We start from the raw sequence: 26979 nt of genomic DNA, 5'->3' as shown, positions 1-26979 counted from the left end.
AGCCATTTAAGGCTCTCTCTTTCACAAAATATTACCTCCCATAAATACCCCTATTAATATACTATTCCAAATTCATTTTGCCTTCTTATTTCCCAAGAAATCTCAAGCCCTCCCCATCTATCTAGCAAATGTCTTTTTAGACCCAGGGCAAAGATGCTTCCTTCAAGGATCCAGCCAGCTGGAATGGGCTTGGTCAGTAGGACACTGTGTGCGTCAATGTCTGGCTGCCTTAAGTTGTGGGGTTTTGTGTTGTTTCTTACTTATCTCCTCTACTAGACACTCTTCTAAAGGCCTTTATATTCCTCTCTCAACCCAGCACAACATCACTTACAGAGTAGAATGGGGTTCTTACCCAAACTCAGGGAAGTGAAGAGGTCTTCAGAACATCAGCTTTGATGTGGGTTTGGAAGGAGGCTAACTGGTATTAGAGTACATCTACATGTCTGTAGGCAGAAACCTAGTTGGAATGGCCTTTGGTGACTGAGCCAAGAGCATGACTTGGCCAGAAATGGCCTGCTATGGAGGGGCTGAGGTCATGGTTATTTCTTGTGAGCCAGTTTTTGACCCCATGAAGAGAACCAGACATGGATTATCTTGAAGGAGTCCTTACCATGTAGGGGTGGGATGCCTTAATAAAGGGGAGGCTGTTGGGAAGGCTTAGGGTAGAGTCATAAGAGGCCAGATGGAAGAGGAGTTGCCCATTTTGGGGGACCTAGAGGTGGGACATCCCCAGTGACAAAGATCTCCCCCAAACCTTCAAGAATTCCTTTCTAGAGAAGGAGTCAGCATGCAGACATTGACAGGCACACAGAGGGCACCACTGCCAGATGACAGCAATATCTGGTTGGGTAAGACTTTTTCTGCCCCTGCTTTCCCTCTACTGCTCTGACTTTGGAGTAATCAGAAGTGTCGTAGTGAGTAGTAGAAAAGAGTAACAAGATAGGAGAAATACTACAGAAGTTTAATACTCCTCCCACCCCTTGCCTTCCCACAGGTCTGAACTTGATAGCTCTGGAAGTTTCTTGGGTAGGATTAAATTCATTATTCTCTCAACTCATGGCAAACTAATATCAATTTGTGCAAAACCTCTCTTTTGCTTTATTTATTTATGCATTTTTGTCCTTTCTCATTTCTCCCCAGAGGAAACCATTTTAATATGTTCCATGTGTATCTTTTCTTTGTGTGTATTTGGCAAACTGTGTATTATTGTTTTTGAGTGCGTATATTTTTCCATTAAGGTAAATGGCTCTGTAGTAACTAGTTCTGTTTCTTATTTTTCAATGAGCGTGATTTTTAAGATTTTTCCATGTTGCTATGTGTATTTTGGTCTGTTGTTTCCAACTGCTGCAGTTAGAAACAAAGTACTTGAACTTTTCTGCACGGAAAAGGTGAGGCTATTTATTAGTACCCCAGAGTGAAAACTGCGCTCTGCCCAATATTTTATCTAAAACGATTTCACAGAGTGTGTTTGAAGGCATAAATAAAATATAAAATATTTTTATAATTGTACCCCGTCAAGTCCGGTTCTTCCAAGTAACAAATGTGTTCGTGGATACATTAACACATAGGAATTAAGCACTTGTGATGTGCAAGATTCTAAAGGGGTTAGAGAGAAAGCATATAATAAACAAAAGGTGGTATAAAATAAGGCCATTCAGGGTGCAGAAAATAAGGGCCTGAGAGTTCAGAGGAGGAGAGAGGACTTCACCTTGAAAAATCTGGGGAAAGATGGTGGAGGACCTGAATCGGGAATTTAAAGCATAACAGGATCTTGAAAGTTGGAGAGGGCAACAGACATTCTGATTGGGGAAGTAACATGACAAGGTAATACAAGTCAGGAAGTGCAAGGGGATAGCTGGGAGGTGGCAAGTAAATTTTTTTTTTTTCCTGAAGCAAAAGATTAATTTATTTTACTAAGTGGTTAATGGTTTGCTTTAAATAGTCTTTAATCCAGAGTGATGACTAGTTCCCTTCTAGTTAGATGCCTTGTTATTCTCAAATGCTGAAATGAAGGCAACTGTGGGGATTTAAATTGGGGTTAGTCCACAGGAGTATGTGTCCACGTGTGTGGGAAGAGCAAGTGTACCTGTCTTGCATTTTTAGAGTGGCCATTTTCATGTTTCGGGTCCATGTTTCAGCTCCTAATAAGTTCATTTATCATTTTATTTTGTGTCTTTTTTTTGTGGGGGGAAAACGTTCCTTTCCATAATCTTTGCTACATAATGGACCATTTTTATGCTGTAACTGATGTGAGGTTTGTCAATGTGTTTATGATGAGGGTACCATGTTTTCATTTTTGTTTTCCATCTAACCTGACCTAATGGAAAGTTCTTGAGATATTTAAACTATAAAAAATAGGGAAGCTCTGTGATTTTATCATTGAACTCTAGATGTGAAATGTTCCTGTCCACAATGCTGATTTTCCTTAAAGTATTCTTCATGAATCACTTCTTATCTCCATCTGTCTCTGGCAAAACTCCTGATGTCCAGAGCTTTGCCTCCATGTCAACTCAGATTCCTGCACATCATCGAGGAGGGAGCACCCTATACTTTGAGATGTTCAGGGAATTTCCTCTTACCACTATTGGTATAGTGGAAAGACTTTAAGTGAACAGTGGTATTTTGCAATCAACAGGCTAGAATCTAAGTTCCCAAGAAGTTTGTTTGCCTTGCTACAGACTCGGCAGGGATCTCTCTCAGTTTTACCCTGTGTCTCCTTTACTTTCAGAGCATTTTGTCCAGGGTCTGTCGGACTACCAGGTGGTCAGCCCTACCCGCGTGGATGCGAACGGGCATTTTCTGTCGTTCAGCTTGCACCGTCCCCTCACCGGCAGCAGGCGGAAGAGAGATTTGACCGGGCCAGATGGACGAGTGTACTATAGAATTTCGCATGATGAGAAAGACCTGCTTTTTAACCTGACAATCAGTCGTGGATTTCTTTCCGATAGCTACATCGTGGAGAGGAGATACGGGAACCTCTCCCATGTGAAGATGGCAACCTCCTCGGGGCCCCCCTGCCATTTCAGGGGCACGGTTCTGCAGCACGGAGCCCGCGTCGGAACTGCTGCCCTCAGCGCCTGCCACGGACTGGTGAGTGAGCCTGTTAACGGTCTGCCTACTCCACCCCAGGCCTGGGTCACCTCCTGCAGGCCAGCTACAAACAGGGTCACTAACTTTGGGCTCCCTGTGAGTTGAGTAACTGTAATGCGCATGCCCTGGCGTCTGGAGGTGGTGGGAGAAAGCATACAATAAGTAAAAGGCATCTGGGAGGTACAGAGGAAAAATAAGGACACTGAGGGTTCAGTGGAAGCAGGGAAAATTTCACCCAGGAACATCAGGGGAAAGAAGAGGTAGGATTTAAGGTGGCTCTTTCAACTCTGAGATAGGATTTGGAATTGGATTGGGTAAGAGTCTTGACCATGCTATCAGCAGTGGCTACAAAATAGTTACTAGGTGTGCTTTGTAATCTGACTTCATGTGGGACCTTGGGCATGTCGGTTGACCCCTCTGTGCATCGGTTTCCTCACATGTAAAATGGAGATAATGATAGTACAGAGCCCTTAGAGTGGAGGTTGGCAGTCTAAACACAGGTCAAAGCGGCCCACCTCCTGTGTTTGTGAATAAAGTTTTATTGAAACATAGTCACACCCATGTGTCCATGTGCTTATATATTGTCTACGGTTGTTTTTGAGTTACAACAGCAAAGTTAAGTAGTGGGAACACAGACTGTATGGCTCATAAAGCCTAAATTATTTAACATTTTCTTTTGGTCTTTGCAGAAAAAGTTTACTGACTCCACCCTAGAGTACTTTTTTCCCCATGGGCAGGCATCAGGAATCAAACCTGGGTCTCCGGCATGGCAGGCGAGAACTCTGCCACTGAGCCACCGTCACACCGCCCATCCTAGAGTATTATATTAAATAAATTTACAAGTTAATTTGAGCCTGAGTCTTCCTACCATTGTATTGTACATCTCAAATGTGACCAAGCTTATTTTTTTTTAAAGTTACACTACAACACCATGCTGACTGAATATTAGAATCCTTAAGAACTTTTAGAAACTATCCGCGCTCAACTCCTTCCCCCAGAAGCTCTGATATAGTCTGTCTGAGGGTGGACCCTGGGCATCAGCACTTATTTTAAAGTTCCTCAGGAGATTCTAGTGTTCAATTGGAGTTGGCACCTCTGGATTAGAGTGAGTGGGTACTGACTGGCTGTTTGAGCCAGCATTACTCAAAAGTAACAGTTCTTCCCCAGTGATTCTAAAAAGCAACCAGGGGTGAGAACCACTGCTTTAAATTACCTCCCACTTTCATCCTGTGCTTTCTAAGGAATAGTTCATATTGCTTAGAAATATTCTGGCCTTTTCAATTTCAAATGCCTCTAAAGACCAATGAGTACCACCAGGTGGGCATTTTCAGATTCAGATTTCACATTCATACTAAAGTACAGGAAGGAACCCAAAGAAGCAACTATTGACTAATGGTCTTATATTGTAGCCAAGAGGATGGAAATTTTTTAGAAATCAAATCACTGGGTAATTTTGCCACAAGAAACAATCCACTGGGGTTATTTTGGAGCCTTTCATACATATCTAATGGGTAGTTATAAAAAAAGACGTCAAAATCCAAATGGAATACTTTCCTTTCTGTGAACACATAACTTGGCTGGCTTCAAGTTCATTTGTTCAAGTGCCATAGTTTGCCCATGTCTGCCTAGAGTGGTTCCAGTCAAAAGGATAGTATATGGATTTGCATTTGACTTCTTCTGATTACTTGCCGGGGGTGCCACCTCCAGCATATTTGCTCTCCCTTTCACGGAGGGATGACTCCATTCGAATACAGAGGATAGTAGGCTTAGGAAACATTGGCTCTGGTGTTTCACCACCCCCACGGGCAAAGGTACCATTTGAAAAATCTCCCTTACAAAGAAAACACTCTTAGGGGACCAGGTTGTCTGGTTCTTATTCCAGTGGCTCAGTCCTGGCATCTTCCTTTGCTTCAGATGTGGTTAACTAATCTAGGAGTTTGTCTCTTCTTGGAGTTGTCTATGATTTGAGCTTCTTTAGCATCCTTTGGACAAACTCAGATGGTTTCAAAATGAAAACCCTAGAAAGATCACCCATGCAACTACCAATCAACCCAGAAATTGTACTCCTAGATATTTATTCAATACAAACTTCCTTCCCTCTTTGAATACATCCTTTAGCCCCTGACAGCCATTAATCTGTTTTCCATTTCTATAATTTATCATTCCAATCATATAATATGTAGCCTTTGGGTTTTTTATTTACTTCTTTTTGTATTTTTTTGCTTTTATTTTCTTCAGTATAATTCTCTGGAGATTCAACTAATTGCATGTATCAGCAGTTTGTTTCTTTTTATTGTTGAGTAGTAGTCCATGGTATAAATGTACTGCAATTTGTTTAACTATTCACCGTTGTAGGGCATCTGGGTTGTTTCCAGTTTTGGGCTACTATTAATAAATATGCTATAGACATTTATGTCCTGACATAACAGGACAGAAGTCTTCATTCATTCATGCTGGGGTGATTGCCTGAGAGAGCAACTGCTGGGTCATGCGGTAGCTGCAAGTTTAGTTTTTTAAGAATGTCATACTCTTTTCCAGAGCAGCTATTCTATTTTACGTTACCACCAGCAGTGCATGAGTGATTTGGTTTCTCCACTTTCTTGCCAGTATTTGATGTTTTCACTTTTTTTTAATTTTAGCTATTCTGTTAGGTGTAGTGATTATTTGCATTTTCCTGATGGCTAACGATGTTGAATATCTTTCATTTGATTATTTGCATCTGAATATCCTCCTCTCTGTAACGTTTCTTTGTGCCTTTTGCATGTTTTCTAAGTTGACTGTCTTTATACTGTTGAGTTTTAAGAATTCCTCATATATTCTAGATAATATATAAGGTTTGCAAATATTTTCCTCTCCACTCTGTAGCTTGTCTTTCATCTCTTTTGTGATGGTTAAGTTCATGTGTCAGCTTGGCTAGATTATGGTGTCTAGTTGTTTGGTCAAGCAAGCACTGGTCTGATTATTACTGTGAGGATATTTCTTGGATTTAAATAATCAGGCAGTTGATTGCATCTGTTATTGGTTACATATACAGTCAACAAAGGAGAGTGCTCCCAGCAATGAAAGAAGTCTCATCCAATCAATTGGACACCTTAAAGGGAGAACTGATGATTTTAGCAATGAGAAAGAAGAATTTCTATCTCTACTTCAGTCAGCCAGCTTCTTTTGGGGAATTCATTGGTGTTCATAGCTATATAAATAAGTCTTGAAATCAGATAGAATGATTTTCTTTTTCAAAATCATTTTACCTATTCCAGTTGTTTTGACTTTGCATATAATTTTTAGAACAATCCTGTCTACAGAAAATTTGCAGGAATTTTGATAGGAATGACATCAAACTTGTATATCAATTTGAGAAGAATTGACATCTTTATTATGTTTGCTCTTCCAATCCATGAACCTGGCATATCTCTCAATTTAGTTCGATATTCATTGATTTCGTTTGTCAATATTGTGTGTTTTTCAGCATACAAGTCCTGTTCTTGTTTTGTTAAATCTATGCCTAAATATTTTCAGTTTCTAAGTGATTGTAAGGAGTACTGCATTTTTAATTTAGGTCCATATGTTCATTATTTAATTTAGGTCCATATGTTCATTGCGTATCCTGTGAGCTAGCTGAAGTAACTTATTAGTTCTAAGGTTTTTGTTTTATAGATTCTTGTAATTTTTCCCTTCTGAACTGTATGACTTTATTTCCTTTTCTTGCCTTTCTATAATGGCTAGAACTCTGATACTATGTTGAATAGAATAAGAGTGGTAAGAGCAAGCATATTGACTTGTTTCTGATCTTAGAGAGATCACAGAGAAAACATTCAGTTTTTCACAATCAGGTATAATGTTAGCTGTAAGTTTTTTTTTATAGATTCTTCTCATAAGGTTGAGGATTTTCTGAGATTTTTAAAAAGTTTTTATTATTGTGAAATATAATATATATACAAAAAGCAATAAATTTCTATGTACATTTTAACAGGTAGTTATAGAGTAGATTTTAAAGTTTGCTATGGGTTACAATCTTTACTATTATCTTTGTTATCTTTATTATTTTATATACAGTTCCACAGTTTTTCATTTTTTCTTCTATCTGCTCCAAGACACTGGAGACCAACAGAAATGGCTATGTAATGATTCAGCAGTCATACTTATTTGTTAAATCCTGTCTTCTCTGTTATAGTCCTCCTTCTTTTAAAAAACATATATACATAAAAGCAATAAATTTCAAAATGCATCTCAATAATTAGTTGTACAACAGATTTCAGAGTTTAGGATGGGTTACAGTTCCACAATTTTAAGTTTTTACTTCTGTTTGCTCTAAGGTACTGGAGGCTGAAAGAAATAACAGTGTAATGATTCGGTTGTTAAACCGACCTTCTCTGTATAGCTCCACCGTCAACTTTGATCTCTCTCCCACTCTTTAAGGGTTGTAGGTTTTAGAAATTTACCCTAGTGCATGGAAACTTTGTAGAATCTTATATACTGCCCTAGGTTTTCTTTAGGATTGACGAGAATGATTTTGGTTGGGGTTTGGCAAGTTATGATAGGGAGCAATGTCTAACTGAAGCATGTTTAGGAGTGATTTCCAGAGTAGCCTCTTGACTCTATTTGAACTCTCTCAGCCACTAATACCTTATTTGTCATACTTCTTTTCCCCCTTTTTTGTCAGGATGGCATTGTTGATCCCATGGTGCCAGGGCTAAGTTCGTCCCTGGGAGTCATCTCCCATGCCACCAGGGAGACCTTCATCCCTGGATATCATGTCTCACATAGAGGGGAAGGCAATGATTTCATTTGCAGAATTGGGCTTAGAGAGAGAGAAAGTCCACGTCTGAGCAACAAAAGAGGTCCTCTGGAGGTGACTCTTAGGCATACCTATAGGCAGGCTAAACCTCTCCACTACAAAAAAAAAAATAATAATTCACAAGAGCAAGCCTCAAGATCAAGTACTTGGCTATTGATTTGGGTGTCCCTAATGTTGGGCTCAGTATCTGGGGTTTTCCTGGTGGTAAAGTTTAACAGTTCCACAATTTTTCTTTCATCCCTCAAAGGACTTTGCCAATACTTTATTTATTTATTTATTTATTTATTTATTTATTTATTTATTTATTGGAGAAGTGCAGGGTCTGGGAACCTAACCTGGATCTCCCACATGACAGGTGAGAATTCTACCACTGAGCTACCCTTGCACTGCCCTGCCAATATTTTTTGATGATCTGCTTACTCTGAGATGCATGCAGATATTACAATAAGCTAAACAGTATTAAAGACTCTCTGAGATTTTTAAAAAAATCATAACTGAGTTTTGAATAGTGTCAAAAGCTTTTTCTGCATTGATTGATCTGATGATGTGATTTTTCTTCTTTAGCCTGTTAATATGATGGGATACGTTAATTAATCTTCAAGTATTGAACCAACCTTGCATCCTGGAAATAAACTCCATTTGGTCCTGTTGTAAAATTCTTTTTATATATGGATGATTTTCTGTTTGTTGATATTTTCTTAAGACTTTTTTCATCTATATTTATGAGGCATATCAGGCTGTGGTTCTTTTTTTGTATATACTTTCTTTGATTTTACTATCAGGGTAATATTAACTTCATAAAAAAATTAGTTGAGAAGTATTCTTTCCTCTTCTCTTTTCTGGAAGAGATTAAGTAGAATTAGTTTTAATTCTTCTTTAAATTTTGGTAGAGTTCTCCAGTGAAATCATGTGGACCTGGAGATTTTGCTTTTGGAGGAGTTTTTGTTTATGAATTCCATTTCCTAATAGAATTGTGGATTGAATTGTGTCCCACAGTTAGGACATGTTCTTGATTTTGATCCATAAGATGTTACTTCAATTTAGGTATGTTCTAACTGAATCAGGTTGGCTTACTGGAGTACATTCTAATCAGAGTGAAAGTCAGATGGAGAGAGAAGTCACAGAAAGCAGCCAGAATGCAGAGTAAATAGGACTTAGAGGAGAAAGAAGACATTACTATGTGCACTGCCATGTGACAGAAAAGCCAGAGAACCCTAAGGATTGCCAGCCAGACAGAAGATGCTGATCTTGGGAGGATGCAAGTCTTCCAGCTTCTGAAACCATGAGCCAATAAATTCTTGTTGTTAAGCCAACCCATTGTATGGTAATTTTTAGCAGCTAGGAAATTAAAACAAGTTACCAAGCATTTCAAGTTATCTATTTCTTAATGGAAGAGTTGTGTTACTTTGTGTTCTTAAAGAATTGGTCCATTTCATCAAAGTTATTAAATTCATGTGTGTAGATTTATTATTCCCTTATTATCCTTTTAATGTCTGCAGGGTCTGTAGTGATAGTCTCTGTTTCTTATCTGATATTGGTGATTTCTGTCTGCTTTCTCTCTCTCTTTTTTTTTCATTCTTGCTAGAGATTTGTCAATTTTATTGATCTTTTAAAAAATCTCTTTTTTTCATTGATGTTCTCTATTGTTTATCTGTTTACAATTGCATTGATTTCTGCTCTTTATCTTTGTAACCTTCTTTCTGCTTGTTTTGACCTTATTTTTTTCTTATTTTTTCTAGACTCTTGAGATAGGGCCTAGATTACTGGTTTACAACTTTTCATCTTTTCTAATGTAAACATTTGCACTGTAGATTTCATTCTCAGCACTGCTTGAGCTGTGCCCTACAAATTTTGATATGTTGTATTTTCATTTTTTTTCAGTTCAATATACTTTAAAACATTTCTTCTAAGACTCCCTCTTTAATCCGTGGATTATTTAGAAATACACAGTTTAATTTCCAAGTGTTTGGAGATTTTCCTGTTATTGATTCCTAGTTTGATTTCATTGTGATCAGGAGCACACCTCTGTATGATTTCAGTTCTTTCAGATATGTTGAATTTTAGTTTATGGCCCGGAATATGAGCCATCTAAGTACATATGCCGTGGCCACTTGAAAAGAATGTGTATTCTGCTGTTATCAGGTAGAGTACTTTAGATCCTGCTAGTTGATGGTATTGTTGAGTTCTTATGTATCCTTGCTGATTTTCTGTCTAATTGTTCATTGGAAGAGAGGTGTGGAATTATTTAACTACTATTGTGTCCTTGTCCATTTCTCCTTTAAGTTGTATCAGTTTGTCACACATATTTTTAGCTCTGTTGTTTGGTGCATACAGATTTAGGACTGCTACTTCTTCTTGGGAGAGTGACACTTTTATCCCTATCTGTCTCTGGTAATTTTCTTTCTTATGAAGTCTATGCTATCTGACATTAATGTAGCCACACTCATTTTTTTTTAAAATTTGAGAAGTTAAAGGTTTACAGAAAGATCATACAGAAAATAGAGTTCCTATATACCTGCCCCCCTTTATCTGTCATTTTTACATTAGTGTTACCTTTCTTGCAATTGATGGCAGTATATTATTATAATTATGCTATTAACTCTAGTCCATAGTTTACATTAAGATTCACTGTTTTCTGTATTTTACAATTCTAAAGGTGTTTCTTTTTTATTTTTATTGTAACAGCATACATATACTAGCAGAAATTTCTCCTACTAAACACATTCATGTATAAAATTCACTGGTGTTAATTACATGCACAGTGTTGTGTACCATCACCACTGTTCATCACTAAAACTCTCCCGTCACTCCAAAAGGAAATACTGCACCGATGGAGAAGTAATTCCCCATTTCCTACCCCCTCCTTAGCTCCTGATAACCTGTATTCTAGTTTCTGACTCTATGATGATGATTTCATTCAATGAAAACATAGGATTTTGTCCTTTTGTGTCTGGCTTATTTCACTCAACATGATGTCTTCAAGACTCATTCTAATTGACATGCATCACAATTGGTTTTTTTCACAGCTGAATAATATCCCACTGTATGTATATATACCTTACATTGTATGTATGCACATATTTTGTTTATCATATTCATCTATTGATGAATACTTGGGTTGCTGCCATCTTGTGGTAATTATAACTAATGCTGCTATGAACATTAGTGAGGGGATACCTGTTTAAGTCCGTGCTTTCAATTCCTTTGGGTATATACCTAGAAGTGGAATTGTTGGATCACATAATAACTCTATATTTAACTTTCTCAGGAACTGCGAAACTGCTTTCTACAGTAGCTGTACCATTTTCATTCCCATCAACAATGAATGAGTATTTTTATTTCTCCACAACCTCTCGAGCACTTGCTGTTTTTCTTTTTTTTTTTTTGCATGCTGTATAGTGAGGCTCACATTTCATTCTTTTTCCATGTGCCTATCCCATTATTACAGCACCATTTGCTGAATTTTTTTTTCCTTTTCTTTTTTTTTACTATTATTATTATTTTTATTTTTTTCTGTATATTAACATTCTATGTCTTTTTCTGTTGTTTTGCTAGTTCTTTTCCTAAATCGATGCAAATGTACTAAGAAATGATGATCATGCATCTATGTGATGATGTTAAGAATTACTGATTGCATATGTAGAATGGAATGATTTCTAAATGTTGTGTTAATTTCTTTAATAAAAAAAATTTTTTTTTTAATAGCAGACATTCTAGTGGTATCTCATTTTGGCTTTGATTTGCATTTCCCTAATGACTAATGATGTATGAAAATCTTTTCATGCCCTCTTTGGCTCTTTGTATATTTTCTTTGGAGAAATGTCTATTAGGTCTTTTGTCCAATTTTGAATTGGGTCATGTGTTTTTTATTTTTGGTTGCTTAGTTGTGAAATTTTTTTATAAATTTGGGATATTAAACCTTTGTCAGATATGTGGTTTCCAAATATTTTCTCCCATTGTGTACCTATCTTTACTTTCATGATGAAGTCCTTTGTTGTACAAAGTTTTAAATTTTGATGAAGTCCTGTTAATCTATTTTTGTTGTTGTTGTTGTTGGCAGTCGTGTGCTTTTGGTGTAAAGTCCAAGGAGCTATTGCCGCTGGGTCCTGAGGATGCTTCTGTATATTTTTTTCTAGGAGTTTTTATAATCCTGGTCCTTACACTTAGGTCTTTGATCCATTTTCAGTTAATTTTTGCATACAGTGTGATAGGAAACCACCTCATTCTTTTGCATATGGTGATCCAGTTTTCTCAGCACTATTTGTTGAAGAGACTCTTCTTTACCAAATGAAGGCATATGGCACCCTAGTCAGAATCAGTTGGCTTAGATGTAAGGATCTATTTCTGCACTCTCAATTTGATTCCATCATTCTTTATGTCTTTTCTTGTACCACTACTATGCTGTTTTTTTTGCATGGGCAGGTACCGGGAATCAAACCCGGGTCTCTGGTCTCTGGCATAACAGATGAGCACTCTGCCAGCTAAGCCACTGTGACCCACTCTATACTGTTTTGACCGTTGCAATTTTGTAGTAAGTTTTAAAATCAGAAAGTGTGAGTACTTCAACTTCTTTCTTCATTTTAAAGATGGGCATGGCTATTTGGGCCCTTTATTCTTGAATACAAAATTGATCATTGACTTTTCCATTTCTGCTGAGCAGGCTTTCAAAATTTTGATTAAGAATGCACATAGTCTGTAAAACACTTTGGGTAGAATCAGCATCTTGAAACTATTTAGTCCTTTAATCCTGGTGCATGGTATGTCCTTCCATTTATTTAGGTCTTCTTTGATTTCTTTTAGTAATATTTTGTAGGTTTCCATGTATAAAGACCTTTACATTCTTGATTAAATTTATCTCTAGATATGTGATTATTTTAGTTGCATTGTAAGTGGATCTTTTTCTAAATTTCCTCCTCAGATTATTCATTGCCAGTGTGTAGAACACCACTGATTTTTGTGTGTTGAACTTGTACTCTGCCACATTACTGAATTCATTTATTAGCTGTAGGAACTTTGTTGTGAATTTTTTGAGATTTTCCAAGTAGAGAATCATGTTATCTGCAAATAGGGAAAGTTTAACTTCTTCTTTTCCAATTTGGATGCCTTTAATTTCTTTTCTTGCTAATTGCTCTGATCAGAACGTCCAGTACAATGTTGATTAATAGTCATCACAGTGGACATCTTTGTTTTGTTCTTGATTTTAGAAAGAACGCTTTGAGTCCTTCACCACTGAGTATGATGTTAGCTGTGATTTTTTCAACTATGCTCTTTATCAGAACTTTTCTTCCTAGTACTCTAAATGTTTTCGTAAAGAAGTTGTAACTGAATTTTGTCACATGCCTTTTTGACATCAGTTAAGAAGATATTGTATTTTCCCCTTTGCTCTATTAATGTGGTATACTTAAATTAGTTTATTGTCTTATGTTGAACTACTCTTGCATATCTGGGATAAATCTCACTTGATCAGAACATATAATTCTTTTAATGTACCATTCAATTCCATTTGCTAGTATTTTGCTGAGGATTTTTCCACATGTATTTACAAGAGAGATTGGTCTGTAATTTTCTTTTGCTGTAGTATCTTTATATGGCTTTGCTGTGACGGTGATATTGGCCTCAGTGAATGATCTAAGGAGTGTTCTTACAGCTTCAATTTTTTGTAAGCGTTTGGTAGGATTGATGCTAATTCTTCTTGAAATGTTAGATGAAATTCCCCTGTGAAACCATCTGGGCTTTTCTTTGCTGGGAGGTTCTTGATGACTGGTTAATCTTATTAGTTATTGATTTGTTGAGATCTATTTCTTGTTGTCAGTAGAGGTAGGTTGTTTCTGTGGATTTGTCCATTTCATCTAGGTTATCTAATTTATTCACATGCAGTTTGTTGATAACATTCTCTTATAATACTTTTTAAAATTTTTGTTTCAGTGGGGTCAGTAGTAATATACCCCTTTTCATTTCTGATTTTAGTTTTTTGTGTCCCCTTTTTTTCTTTGTCAGTCTAGCTAAAGGTTTTTTTTTATTTTTAACTTTTTTGTTATATAGTAAAACATATACAAAGCAAAGAAACAAAAAAGCAATAGTTTTCAAAGCACTCTTCAATAGGTAGTTTCAGGACAGATCCCAGAGATTGTCATGGACTACCATATGATCTTCTCAGATATTTCCTTTTAGCTGCCCCAGAATATAGGAGGCTAGAAGGCTTAAATATTTTTTTATCATTATCATAAATTAACTTTTTTCCTTTTTTGTGTGAAAAATAACATATATACAAAAAAACTGTAAATTTCAAAGCACAGCACCACAATTAGTTATAGAACATATTTCAGAGTTTGACATGGGTTACAATTTCACAATTTTAGATTTTTACTTCTAGCTGTTCTAAAATACTGGAGACTAAAAGAGATATCAATTTAATGATTCAGCATTCTTATTCATTTATTAAGTTCTATCTTCTATGTATAATTCCACCATCACCTTTGATCTTTCCATACCTCTCTTTAGGATTGTTTGGGCTTTGGCAATTCTAAATTTTTGATACTGGAAGGATCTGTCACTAATATGGGGTAGGGAGATGGAACTATCTGATGTTCTGGAGAGGTTGGGCTATGCTTCAGGACTTCTCTGGACCAGGGACCCATCTGGAGGTTGTAGGTTTCTGGAAAGTTATTCTAGTGCGTGGAACCCTTGTGGAATCTTCTGATGTTCCTTAGATGTTCCTTAGATGTTCTTTAGGATTGGCTGGAATGGTCCTGGTTGAAGGTTGGCAGATTATGATAGGTAGCAAGGTCTAACTGAAGCTTGCATAAGAGCAACCTCCAGAGTAGCCTCTCGACTCTGTTTGAACTCTCTCTGCCACTGATCCTTTATTAGTTACACTTCTTTTCCCCCTTTTGGTTAGGATGGAATTGTTGATCCCAGCCCTGGCATGGATTCATCCCTGGGAGCCCTCTCCCATGTCACCTGGATCACTTTCACCCCTGAATGTCATATCCCACATAGTGGGGAGGGTGATGATTTCATTTGCCGAATTGGGCTTAGAGAGACTGAGGCCACAGCTGAGTGACAATAGAGGTCCTCCAGAAATAACTCTTAGGCATGCCTATAGGTAGTCTAAGCTTCTCTGCTACCTCTGTAAGCTTCACAAGAGTAAGCGTCAAGACTGAGGGCATGGGCTGTTGGTTTGGGTGTTCCTAAAATTTAACACAGTATCAGGGGATTCCCTAATGGTAAGGTTTAATAGTTCCACATTCTTTCTCCCTTCCTTCAGGGGACTTTGCCAATATTTTTTGATTATCTGCTTAATATACTCTAGGATGTATCCAGGCATTACAATAATCCATACAGGATCAAAGGACCTCTTATTCTGTGCTCCCTGTGTTTCAGTTGTTCAAATGGGCTATACAGATAGGTTGAATTCGATTATGCACTACAGAAAATTTCATTTCCAGACCGAATAAACCTTTCTTCCACTGGTCTCAAAGTATGTGTGGTTCTACAATATAGACACTGTCTTCCTGTTTTCTGAATTACACCTATGATCTGAATTACTTTACCCCAACCTGTTCAGCTTCATTCTTATCTCTAAATATCAGGTTACATATATAAAACAGCCTCTCAAAATCCAGAAATAATAATCACTCCTCCGGACTTAATGTGTATGCTCTAAAAGCTTACAATCTAGGCCCCTGTTTTCTTATGAGCGTTTTCTAAAGCTGACCATACCATTCTTGTTCTTTTGTTTCTGAATTATTTTGTCTCATCAGATGTTCCACATGTTCATTCACATTGCTGCATGCCTCACGACACTCTTTCTTTTTGTAGCAGCTCAACTTTTGTTCATAAGTATACACCATTGTTCACCAATCTCCTTCTCCATCAGTGCATCCTTCAGCCACCTGCATTCATCAGGCATCATGTAGAAGACCCGAAGTCCACAGTCCATCAACATTCTCAAGTTTAGATACTTTTCATTGTTCCCCAGAAACCAATAAACACACCCTCGCCAGATAGGAAATCCAATCCTCCTCTTAATTCTTGTCCTTCCCCCCATTATTTGCCTCTGCTGTTGCTGTAGCAGTGCTGATGAACATAGCTCATAGCATGCAGTGAGTTAAAGGTTTTATTTATCTTTTCAAAGAACCACTTTTGGTTTTTCAAAGAACAAATTTTTGGTTTTGTTAATTCTTGGTTTATTTTTCTTCTCTATTCCATTTATCTTCACTCTAATCTTATTTCCTTCAATCTGCTCACTTAAGGATTAATTTACCCTTCTTTTTCTAGTTCTTCTAGTTTTGAGGTTAGGCCTCTGATTTGAGATGTTTCTTCTTTTATAATATAAGTACTTGGAGATATAAATATCCCTTTCAGTACTGCGTTTGTTGCACCCTATAAGTTGGTGTGTTGTATTTTCATTTTCACTCACCTCCAGCCGTTTCCTAAATTCCCTTGTGATTTCCTATTTATCCCATTGGTTGTTTAAGAATACATTGTTTAATTTCTACATATTTGTGAATTTTCCATTTTTCCCTCTGTTACTTATTTCTATCTTTACGGCATTGTGGTTGGAGTAGATACATTGTATGATATCAGTACTTTTTAATTTATTGAGGCTTGTTTTATGACCTAAGATATAATATATCCTGGAAAATGATCCATGTGCAGTGGAGAAGAATGTGTATTCTGTTGCTGTTGGTTGAATTATTTTTTTATATATCTATTAGGTCTAGTTGGTTTAGAGTATCATTCAAGTCTTCTATTTCCTTATTGATCTTCTGTCTAGATGTTCTATTCATTATTAAAATCAGTGTATTAATGTCAAACTATCTACTTCTGCCCTCATATCTGTTAGTATTTGCTTCATATATTTCGGGGCTCTGTTATTAGGTGCATATTTATTTACACTGTATGTCTTGTTGAATTGACTCCTTTGTCAGTATATATTGACCATTTTTGTCTCATGTAACAGTTTTTGACTTAAATTATATTGGATCTGATATTAGTATAGTTACCCCAGTTTTCTTATGATTACTACTTGCATGGTAATTTTTCTATTTGGTTGGCAGTTATTTTCTCTCTTCTTGAAACGTTTGATTAAATTCCCCCGTAATGCCATCTGGTACTGAGCTGTTTTTGAAATACTTTAAGTATTTCAATTCACTACCTTCTTGCTCACTTGAGTTCTGATGATAAACCAAAACTTAATCTAATTGGGACTCCATTGTACATAACATGTTGCTTTTCTCTTGCAGCTTTCAGAACTCTCTCCTTGTTCTTTCAGTATAACAATTTGACTACTATTTGTCTCATTATATTTCCCTTTACGTTTATCCTGTTTGGTGATTGTTGGATTTCTTGGATGTGCATATTCATGTCTTTTGTTAAGTTTGTTAAGTTTTCTGTCATTATTTCTTTGAATAGTCCTTCTTCCCCTTTCTCTCTTTCTTCTCCTTCTGGGGGCCTCATGAAGTATATATTGGTATACTTGGTGGTGTCCCACAGGTCTCTTAGGCTATTTTCACTTCGTATACTTCTCTTTTCTTTCTCTTCCTCATCCTGTCTGGTTTCAATTGCCTTGTCTTCTGCTGTTATTTTGGTTTTCAATACCAGTGTTTTTTTTTTTTGGGGGGGGGTTCTTTTTTAAAGTTTCTGTCTCTTTACTGAGATTCTTATATGTTCATTCTGATATTCCTTGTTTACTTTCTCTATATATTTCCTTTACATCCTTGAGTATATTAGGGATCATTTTTTAAAAAGATCCCTGGCCTTTTCCTTTAGATGGGCCATTTATTACTTTGTTTTTGTTTTGATTTGTTTTGTAATCTTCTCCTGCATGCTGTATCTTTTAATATTTAAAAATGTTAATTCTGTACTAAAAGCAGTTCTGCTGCCTGAAAAAAAAAAGAGAGAGAGAGGTCTGGAGGAAGGCACAGAAAAAAATTGAAGAGTACTACTAAGGGTAATTTAAATAATACAAAGAGGAAGAGGGAAAAGAATATATAGACCTGACAAATAAAATAAAAAAGATAAGATGGTGGAATCAAGAAATGCCTTTTCAGTAATAACTTTGAATGTTAATGGACTAAATTTACCAGTTAAAAGATACAGATTGGCAGAATGCATTAAGAAGCATAATCCAGCTATATGCTGCTTACAAGAGACTCATCTAAGACACAAGGATACGAATAGATTGAAAGTGAAAAGATGGAAAAGGATGTTCCATGCAAGTTGTAACCAAAAGAAAGCAGGGGGCGGGCAATGGTGGCTCAGAGGCAGAGTTTTCACCTGCCATGCCGGAGACCTGGGTTTGGTTCCTGGTGCCTGCCCATGTTAAAAAAAAAAAAAATGAAAGCAGGAGTAGGTATACTAATATTGGAAAAAATAGACTTTAAATGTAAAAACATCATAAGAGACAAAGAACACTACTAATTAAAGGGTCAATTCATCAAGAAGATATAACAATCATAAATATTTATGCCTTCAATTAAGGAGCTCCAAAGTACATGAGACAGACATTGGCAAAACTGAAGGGAGTGATAGATGTTTCAACAATAATAACTGGAGACTTCAATATACCACTCTCCTCTATAGATTGAACAACCAGACAGAGGATCAACAAGGAAATAGAGAAGTTAAGTAACTTTATAAATACATTAGACATAACAGACCTATATAGATCATTGCACCCCAAAGCACAAGGTTGTACATTCTTCTGTAGTGCTCATGAAACATTCTCAAGGATAAATCATATGCTGGGGCACAAAACAGGTCTTTATAAATTAAAAATGTTGAAATTCTTCAAAGCACTTTCTCTGATCACAATGGGATGAAGCTGGATCTCAATAACCACCAAAGAATGAGAACATTCACAAATATATGGAGATTAAATAACACACTCTTTAACAACCAGTTGGTCAAAGAAGAAATTGCTAGAGAAATCAGTAGCTATCTGGAGATGAATGAAAATGAGAGTACAGCTTATCAGAACTTATGGGATATAACAAAGACTGTGCTGAGAGGGAAATTTATTGCCCTAAATGCCTATATTAAAAAACAAGAAACAGCAAAAATTGAGGACTTAACAGCAAATCTGGAGGAATTTAAGAAAGAACAGCAAACTAATCCCAAGGCAAATAGAAGAAGAGAAATAACAAAGATAAAAGCAGAGATGAATTAATGGGAGAACCAAAGAACAATAGAAAGAATAAATGAAACCAAAAGTTGGTTCTTTGAGAAAATCAGTAAAGTTGATGGGCCACTAGCAAGACTAGCAAAGAAAAAAGAGAGAGAGGGCAAGTAATCAAAATCAGAAATGAGAAGGGGTGCATTACCGCAGACCCTGAAGAAATAAAAGAAATCATGAAGATACTATGAAAAACTATATGCCAACAAACTAGAAAACTTAGGTGAAATGGACAAATTCCTGGAGACACACAAACAAGCTACACTGACTCAGGGAGAAATAGAAGATCTCAACAAACCAATCACAAGTAAAGGGATTTAATCAAACATCAAAAATCTTCCTACAGAGAAAAGCCCAGGGCCAGATGGTTTTTCAGGGGAATTTTATCAAACATTCCATAAAGAACTAACACCAATCCTGCTTAAACTTTTCAAAAAATTGAAGAAAAAGAACTCTACCTAACTCATTTTATGAAGCTGATATCATTTTAATACCAAAACTGGATGAAGATGCTATAAGAAAGGAAAACTACAGGCCAGTTTCCCTAATGAACATAGATGCAGAAATTCTCAATAAAATATTAGCAAATTGAATCCAACAGCACATTAAAAGAGTTATACACCATGAGCAAGTGGGGTTTATACCTAGAATGCAAAGATGGTTCAACACAAGAAAATCAATCAATTAGTGTAATACAGCATGTTAACAAATCGAAAGGGAACAAAATCACATGATCGTCTCGATTGATGCTGAAAAAGCATTTGAAAAAATTCAGCATCCTTTTTTTTTTTGATGAAAACACTCGAAAAGATAGGAATAAAAGGTAGCTACCTCAATATGATAAAGGGAGTATATGAAAAACCGATAGCCAGCATAGTACTCAATGGAGAGAGACTGAAAGTCTTCTCCCTCAGATCAGGTGCAAGACAAGGATGCCCACTGTCACCACATTCAGTATTGTGCTAGAAGTTCTAGCTAGAGCAATCAAGCAGGACAAAGAAATAAAAAGCATCAAAGTTGGAAAGGAAGAAGTAAAACTCTTTTTATTTACAGATGATATGATACTATACTTGGAAGAGCTTTGAGAAATCTACAGCAAAGTTACTTGAGCTAATAAACAAATTCAGCAAGGTGGCAGGATATAAAATTAATGTGCAAAAATCAGTAACATTTTTATGCACAAGCAGTGACCTAGCTGGGGAGTCAGTTAAGGAAAAAATTCCATTCAAAATAGCAACTAAAAGAATCAAATACTTAGGAATGAACTTAAATAAGGATGTAAAGGACTTATACACAGAAAACTACATAACATTGCTAAAAGAAATCAAAGGAAATCTAAATAGATGGAAAAACATTCTCTGCACATGGATAGGAAGACTAAATATAGTTAAGATGTCAATTCTCCCCAAATCTATCTACAGATTCAACACAGTACCAGTCAAAATTCCAACAACGTAAGCTTTCAAGATTTGGAAAAGTTAACCACCAAATTCATCTGGAAAGCAAAGAGAGCCTGAATAACTAAAAGCATCCTAAAAAAGAAGAACAAAGTGGGAGGATTGACACTCCCTGACTTTAAAACCTATTATAAAGTCTCAGTGGTCAAAACAGCATGGTAATGGCGCAAAGACAGAAGCATTGACCAATGGAATTGAATTGAGAGTGCAGACCACCAAATCTATGGTCAACTGATTTTTGACCATGCCCTTAAATCCTCTGAACTGGGACAAAACAGTCTTTTCAATAACTGGGCATTGAAGAACTGGATATCAATAGTCAAAAGAATGAAAGAGAACCCGTATCTTACACCCTACACAAAAATCAGCTCAAAGTGGATCAAACACATAAATTTAAGAACTAGCACCACAGAGCTTATAGAATAACCCATAGGGAAACATCTTCAAGACCTGGTAATAAGAAGTAGCTTCCTAAACTTTATACCCAAAGCACAAGGAACAAAAGAAAAAATAGATAAATGGGAGCTCCTCAAAATCAAATGCTTCTGCACTTCCAAAGACTTGGTTGAAAAGGTGAAAAGGCAGCCAACTCGATGGGAGAAAATAATTTTGAAATCACATACCAGACAAAGGTTTGATTTCCTACATATACAAAGAAATCATACAACTCAACAGTAAAAGAACCAACAACCCAATTGTAAAATGGGCTAAAGATATGAAGAGGCATTTTTTTCTGAAGAGCAAATACAGATCCTCAAAACACATGAAGGTATGCTCATTTTCAATGGCAATAAAGGAAATGCAGATCAAGACTACAGTGAGATTCCACCCCACACCTATATGAATGGCTGCTATTAAACACACGGAAAAGTATAAATGTTGGAGAGGATATGGAGAAACTGGGATACTTATCCACTGCTGGTGGAAATGTATAATGGAGCAGCCACTATGGAAGATGGTTCAGCGATTCCTAATGGAACTAAATATCAAGTTGGCTTATGACCCAGCAATAGCACTACTTGGTATATACCCGGAAGAGCTGAAAGCAAGGATACAAACAGACGATTGCACACCAATGTTCATAGCAGCATTATTCACAATCACTAAAAGATGGAAACAAACCAAAATTCCTTCAACAGACGAGTGGATCAACAGAATGTGGTATATATATAAGACAAAATATTATGCAGCAGTAAGGGAAAATGATGTCCTGAAGCACATAACAAGATGAATGAGCATTGAGGACATAATGCTAAATGAAATTAGCCAGACACAAAAGAATAGACACTGTATGATTCCACTTTTATGACCAGCATAAAGGTATAATCAGAGGCTTATAATACAGAATATAGGGGACTTAGAGATACATAGATGCTAGAGATGGGTGAACCATTAGCTAATGAGGTTGAATTCCAATGTAAGGGAATAGATACTACTTCTAGTGGGTCTGGAAGTAGTATTACCATATTGAAAATGAATAAGATTGAAAGGGTTGTATAGAACTATGTGTGCCACTGATTCAAACTAGAAATATGAATGAGTTTTTATAAGAATTACTTCAAAAATATGATTCTTGTCTAAAGAGTGTTTAAGTCCAGGGTACAGGGGGAAACTGCTATTGCATACTATGAGCTATGTTCAGAAGGAAACCATCAGCACTGCCACAGCAACAACAGAAGCAAATAATGGGGTGAAGGACAAGAGTTAAGAGGAGGTTTAGATTTCCTATCAGGTAAAGGTGTGCTTATTGGTTTTCTGTCTCTTGGAAACAATGAAATTATCCAAAATTGAGAATGTTGATGGACTGTGGACTTTGGGCCTTCTACATGATGCCTGATGAATGCAGGTAGCTGAAGGATGTACTGACAGAGAAGTAGATTGGCTAATGATGGTGTACACTTATGAATGAAGGTTGAGCTGCTACAAAAAGGAACAATATTGTAAAGCATGCATTGATGTGACTGAACATGTGGGACATTTGTTGAGATGAAATAAGCCAGAAACAAAAAATACAACAATGTTATGGTCACCTTTAGAAAATGCTTATAAGAAAACAGGAGCCTAGATTGTAAGCTTTTAGATCAGACACACTAAGTCCAGAGTAGTGATTGTTATTTCTGGATTTTGAGAGGCTGTTTTATATATGTAACCTGATATTTGGAGATAAGAATGAAGCTGAACAGGTTGGGGTTAAAGTAGTTCAGAACATAGGAGTAAGGAAGACTGTCCATATTTTAGAACCACACATACTCTTTGAGACCAATGGAAGAAAGGTTTGTTTGATCTGGAACTGAAATTTTCTGTAGTGTATAATCTAATTCAACCTATCTGTATAGCTCATTTGAACAACTGAAACACAAGGAGCGCAGAATAAAGAGGTCCTTCAGTCCTGTATAGATTATTGTAATGTCTGGAAGCATACTAGAGTATATTAAGCAGTTAATCAAAAAGTATTAGCAAAGTCCCCTAAGGGAGGGGAGAAAGAATATGGACCTATTAAACCTTATCATCAGGGCATCCCCTGGTATTGTGTCAAGCTTTAGGGGCCCCCAAATGAACAGGCCATGCCCTGAAAGGCATGCCTAAGAGTTACTTCTGGAGGGCCTCTTTTGTTGCTCAGATGTGGCCTCAGTCTCTCTAAGCCCAACTCTGCAAATGAAATCATTGCCTTCCCCACTATGTGGGACATGATAACCAGGGATGAAAGTCTCCCTTGTGACATGGGAGATGACTCCCAGGGGTGAATCCAGCCCTGGCACTGTGGAATCAACAATTCCATCCTGACCAAAAGAGGGGAAAGAAGTGTAACTAATAAAGTATCAGTGACAGACAGAGTTCAAATAGAGTCTAGAGGCTACTATGGAGGTTACTCTTGCGCAAGCTTCAGTTAGACCTTGCTACCTATCATAACCTGCCAACTCCCAACAAGGACCATTCCCACCAATCCTAAAGAACACCTAGGGCAGTATGTAAGATTCCACAAGGGTTCCATGCACTAGAGTAACTTTCCAGAAACCTACAACCTCCAGATGGGTCCCTGGTCCAGAGAAGTCCTGAAACATAGCCCAGCCTCTCCAGAACATCAAATAGTTCCATCTCTGTACCCCATATTAGTGACAGACCCTTCCAGTATAAAAAATTTAGAATTGCCATAGCCCAAACAACCCTAAAGAGAGGTATGGAAAGATCAAAGGTGATGGTGGAATTATACATAGAAGATAGAACTTAACAAATGAATAAGAATGCTGAATCATTAAATTGATATCTCTTTTAGTCTCCAGTATTTTAGAACAGCTAGAAGTAAAAACCTAAAATTGTGAAATTGTAACCCATGTCAAACTCTGAAATATGGTCTACAACTAATTGTGGTGCTGTGTTTGAAACTTATAGCTTTTTTGTACGTATGTTGTTTTTCACAAAAGAAGAAGGAAAAAAAGTCAGTTGTGATGATAAAAAAGTATTACACCTTCTAGCCTCGTATATTCTGGAGCAGCTAGAAGGAAAAATACGAGAGTATTATATGGTAGCCCATGACATATTTTGGGATCTGTCCTGTAACCATTTGTTGAAGAGTGCTTTGAAAACTATTGCTTTTTTATTTCCTTACTTTATCTATATGTTATACTATACAATAAAAAAAAAAGGTTAAAAAATGTTAACTCTGGGATTCATTCCATGAGAAATCTGTTTCTTGAGTTATTTAGCTAATGACATGACAGATTTTCTTGAGTGTCATGAACTAAGAAAAACAAACCAAATTAAGCAAAAATACTTTTCACAAACTTTACAAATTGGCTTTGCTTTGGCTCAGTGCTCTCAGAGTTCAGCTTACTTATTGGGAAGGTCAGCCCAAGGTCAACGCAAAGACTGGGTCCACCCTGTCTTTTTTGGGCTCATATATTTTCCTGGACTTGTGCTTACTGATACCCTTAGGAGTTCCCTGTTTACAGGAGTTTGAATGTCCCCTCTCCCAGGAAACAGAGCTTCTCTTTCTTCCAAGTGTTCCCTGTTGTGCTATAGCACTTAAAGTAGGTATGTCCTTTCCTCAGGCCACTGGTCTCAATTGTTTTTTTATGTTACTTTTATTTTCTCAAGCTGCTTTTGCCTCGAGGCCAAGTTGGGGGGGGGGTGGTCACATGAGGGAGTTTCCCAAGTCAGTCTTTCCCAGCTGGAACAAGACTAGGGATCCAGCACCAGCTGACTCCAAATTGCCCTGGGTTGTGGGTAAGGGAGGTGCCAGGAAGGGCATCAGGAGCTTATTCTACAGCTCTCGAAAGCTGCATTTCTTGACTTAGCACCTACCCAGCAAATGCAGCCCTTCAACTGTCCTCTGCCGCTCTGAAGAAGTGCGCAGTCTTTAATTCCCTACTCCCTTTGTTCGGAACAGGTTGGAATACTGGTTGCCCTTAGAGCTGGGCTTCCAGTAATCTGAAGTAATGAATAGAAAGCACTAATCAGTAATCAGACTGCACATCCCACGGATCTTGGGGAACTAAATTTTACATCCCGTTCTGGTACCAGAAGTTGCACCAGGTACTGGACTCCACTGTGGGCAGCTGCAAGAGTTTGGCATGGGTGATGGTAAGCACTGCCCAGATAGAACAATTTACCAGCTCTTCTTCCTGCTCTCCCCTGGATGTGGCACAATGTTCTGATGGACTTTGGAGTTTTGAAATAGTTGATTCAAACAGTTCCTGCTTATTTAGTAGTTGTTCTGGTGGAGGAACTGATTTCTGGAGCCTCCTGTTCTATCATCTTCCCACAATTGTCTCAATTCTCTTTACAGGCTTTTAAATCTGCAATCTGCCTGGAAAGTTGTAGTAGGAACCTTCTTTTTAATGATTACTTTAACCATGACATGCTCTTTCCAAATGATTTCTACATGGAAAATATGGATAACAATATAGTCAATCCTGCTTACCTCACACAGCTGATGCAGAATCTTCCAAAATGCTTTAGAAAGTACTCCATTTCTCTTGTTTGCTTTGTAAGCATAGCTGAATCTCTTCACCCATTATTGAGATACTTCATGTCTTGTTCCTAATAGTAGGCTCTTTGTTTTCATCTTAATTGACTTCTTAGCTTCTCAGCATGATTCTACACAGTTAATTATTCCTTCTTGAAATATGTATTTTTTTCTCTTGGAACAATTGACACCGGATTATTATGTTTTTTTCACCTTCCTAACACAGTGGTTGTTCTCTCTCAGTATCCTTTGCTCCTCTCCTTGCTTCTATGCCAGAGTATCCTTGAACTTTGTCTGAGGATCCCTCTTCTCTAAATTCATACTCTTGCTAGGTGACCTCAACAGTCTCATAGCTTTAAATATTTCCTTTCTTCCTTCTTTTCTTCCTTCCTTCCTTCCTTCCCTCCCTCCTTCCTTTCTTCTCTTTCTGTTTCTTAATCCATCCATCCATCCTAATCTGTCATCTATTTATGTGATCTATCACCTCCTCACTTCTAGCTCTCTTTATCTGTATGTATGTTTGTATATGTGAAATAACTACTAAATTTATATATTCAACTCTGATATTACTTAGGAACTCCAACTGTCTAGTTGCCATTTTCACATGGATACCTAACAGGAATCTCACATTTAGCATGTTCAGAGTAACACTCTTGATTTCCCCTCATGCAGTCTTCCTGTCTCTGTATATGGTGAATCTATTCTTCCAGTTGCCCAGGTTATGATACCATTGATTTCTCTCTCTCGCTTTCTCACTCTGACTCTCACACACGCTCACACACACACACACACACACACACACACACCTCTGTCCCAGTCTATCCTTCTCAGTAAATCCCCAATAACATATTCTTAAAATATGTTCAGAATGTACCATCCTTTAACCTCTACAGCTTACACCCTAGTCTAGTAGTTCTCAGTTGGGATGACTGCCTCCAGGGGACATTTGCCAATGTCTGGGACATTTTAGTTGGAACAACTGTGGAGAGGGACATGGTTCTGGCATCTAGTAGGTAGAGCCTAGGAATGCTGCCAAACATCCTACAATAGGCGAAACATCCCAGCTTCCTCCTGCCCAAACTAGTACAAAGAATTATATGGTCCAAAATGTCAGCAGTGCCGCTACTAAGAAACCATGCCCTAGTCCTGGTCACCATCCTCTCTCTGGAATCCTACATTGACCCCATAAGTGGTTCCCTTGCTTCTACTCTAAATTCCCTGCAAGTCATGTCCTACCTAGTGGCCAGACTGGTCTTTTAAAAATACTTATAAAGCAGTGCCATTCTTCTACATAAGGAACTCTAATTATTTCCCGTTACAGAACAAAATGCAAATGTTTTGTTCTGGCAGACAAATTGCCCTCTGACCTGCCCTTACCCACTTCCTGCCCCCTTCTCCCACCTCCTTCCCCCTCTTCCTTGAATCCTAGCCCCATGTTTTAGCCATGTGTTTAGCCATGTTTACATTGTGGTGAGGAGGACTTTTATTTGTA

At 37.3% G+C, this 26979-nt stretch overlaps 1 protein-coding gene across 1 annotated transcript in view; it reads left to right on the top strand.

Annotated features, from left to right (window-relative positions):
• The window catches only part of ADAMTS12 (ADAM metallopeptidase with thrombospondin type 1 motif 12), a 415156-nt gene that overhangs the window by 4920 nt on the left and 383257 nt on the right, over window positions 1–26979 (top strand). Inside the window, exon 2 of the mRNA XM_077116928.1 lies at window positions 2729–3090. Coding sequence (XP_076973043.1) covers window positions 2729–3090 — 362 coding nt within the window. The remainder of the gene's footprint in view (window positions 1–2728; window positions 3091–26979) is intronic.

The sequence above is a fragment of the Tamandua tetradactyla genome, chromosome 9, assembly GCF_023851605.1.
Source record: "Tamandua tetradactyla isolate mTamTet1 chromosome 9, mTamTet1.pri, whole genome shotgun sequence".
NCBI lineage: Eukaryota > Metazoa > Chordata > Mammalia > Pilosa > Myrmecophagidae > Tamandua > Tamandua tetradactyla.
Note: the sequence above shows the minus strand (reverse complement) of the source record. Positions and strands in the feature narration are given on the sequence as shown.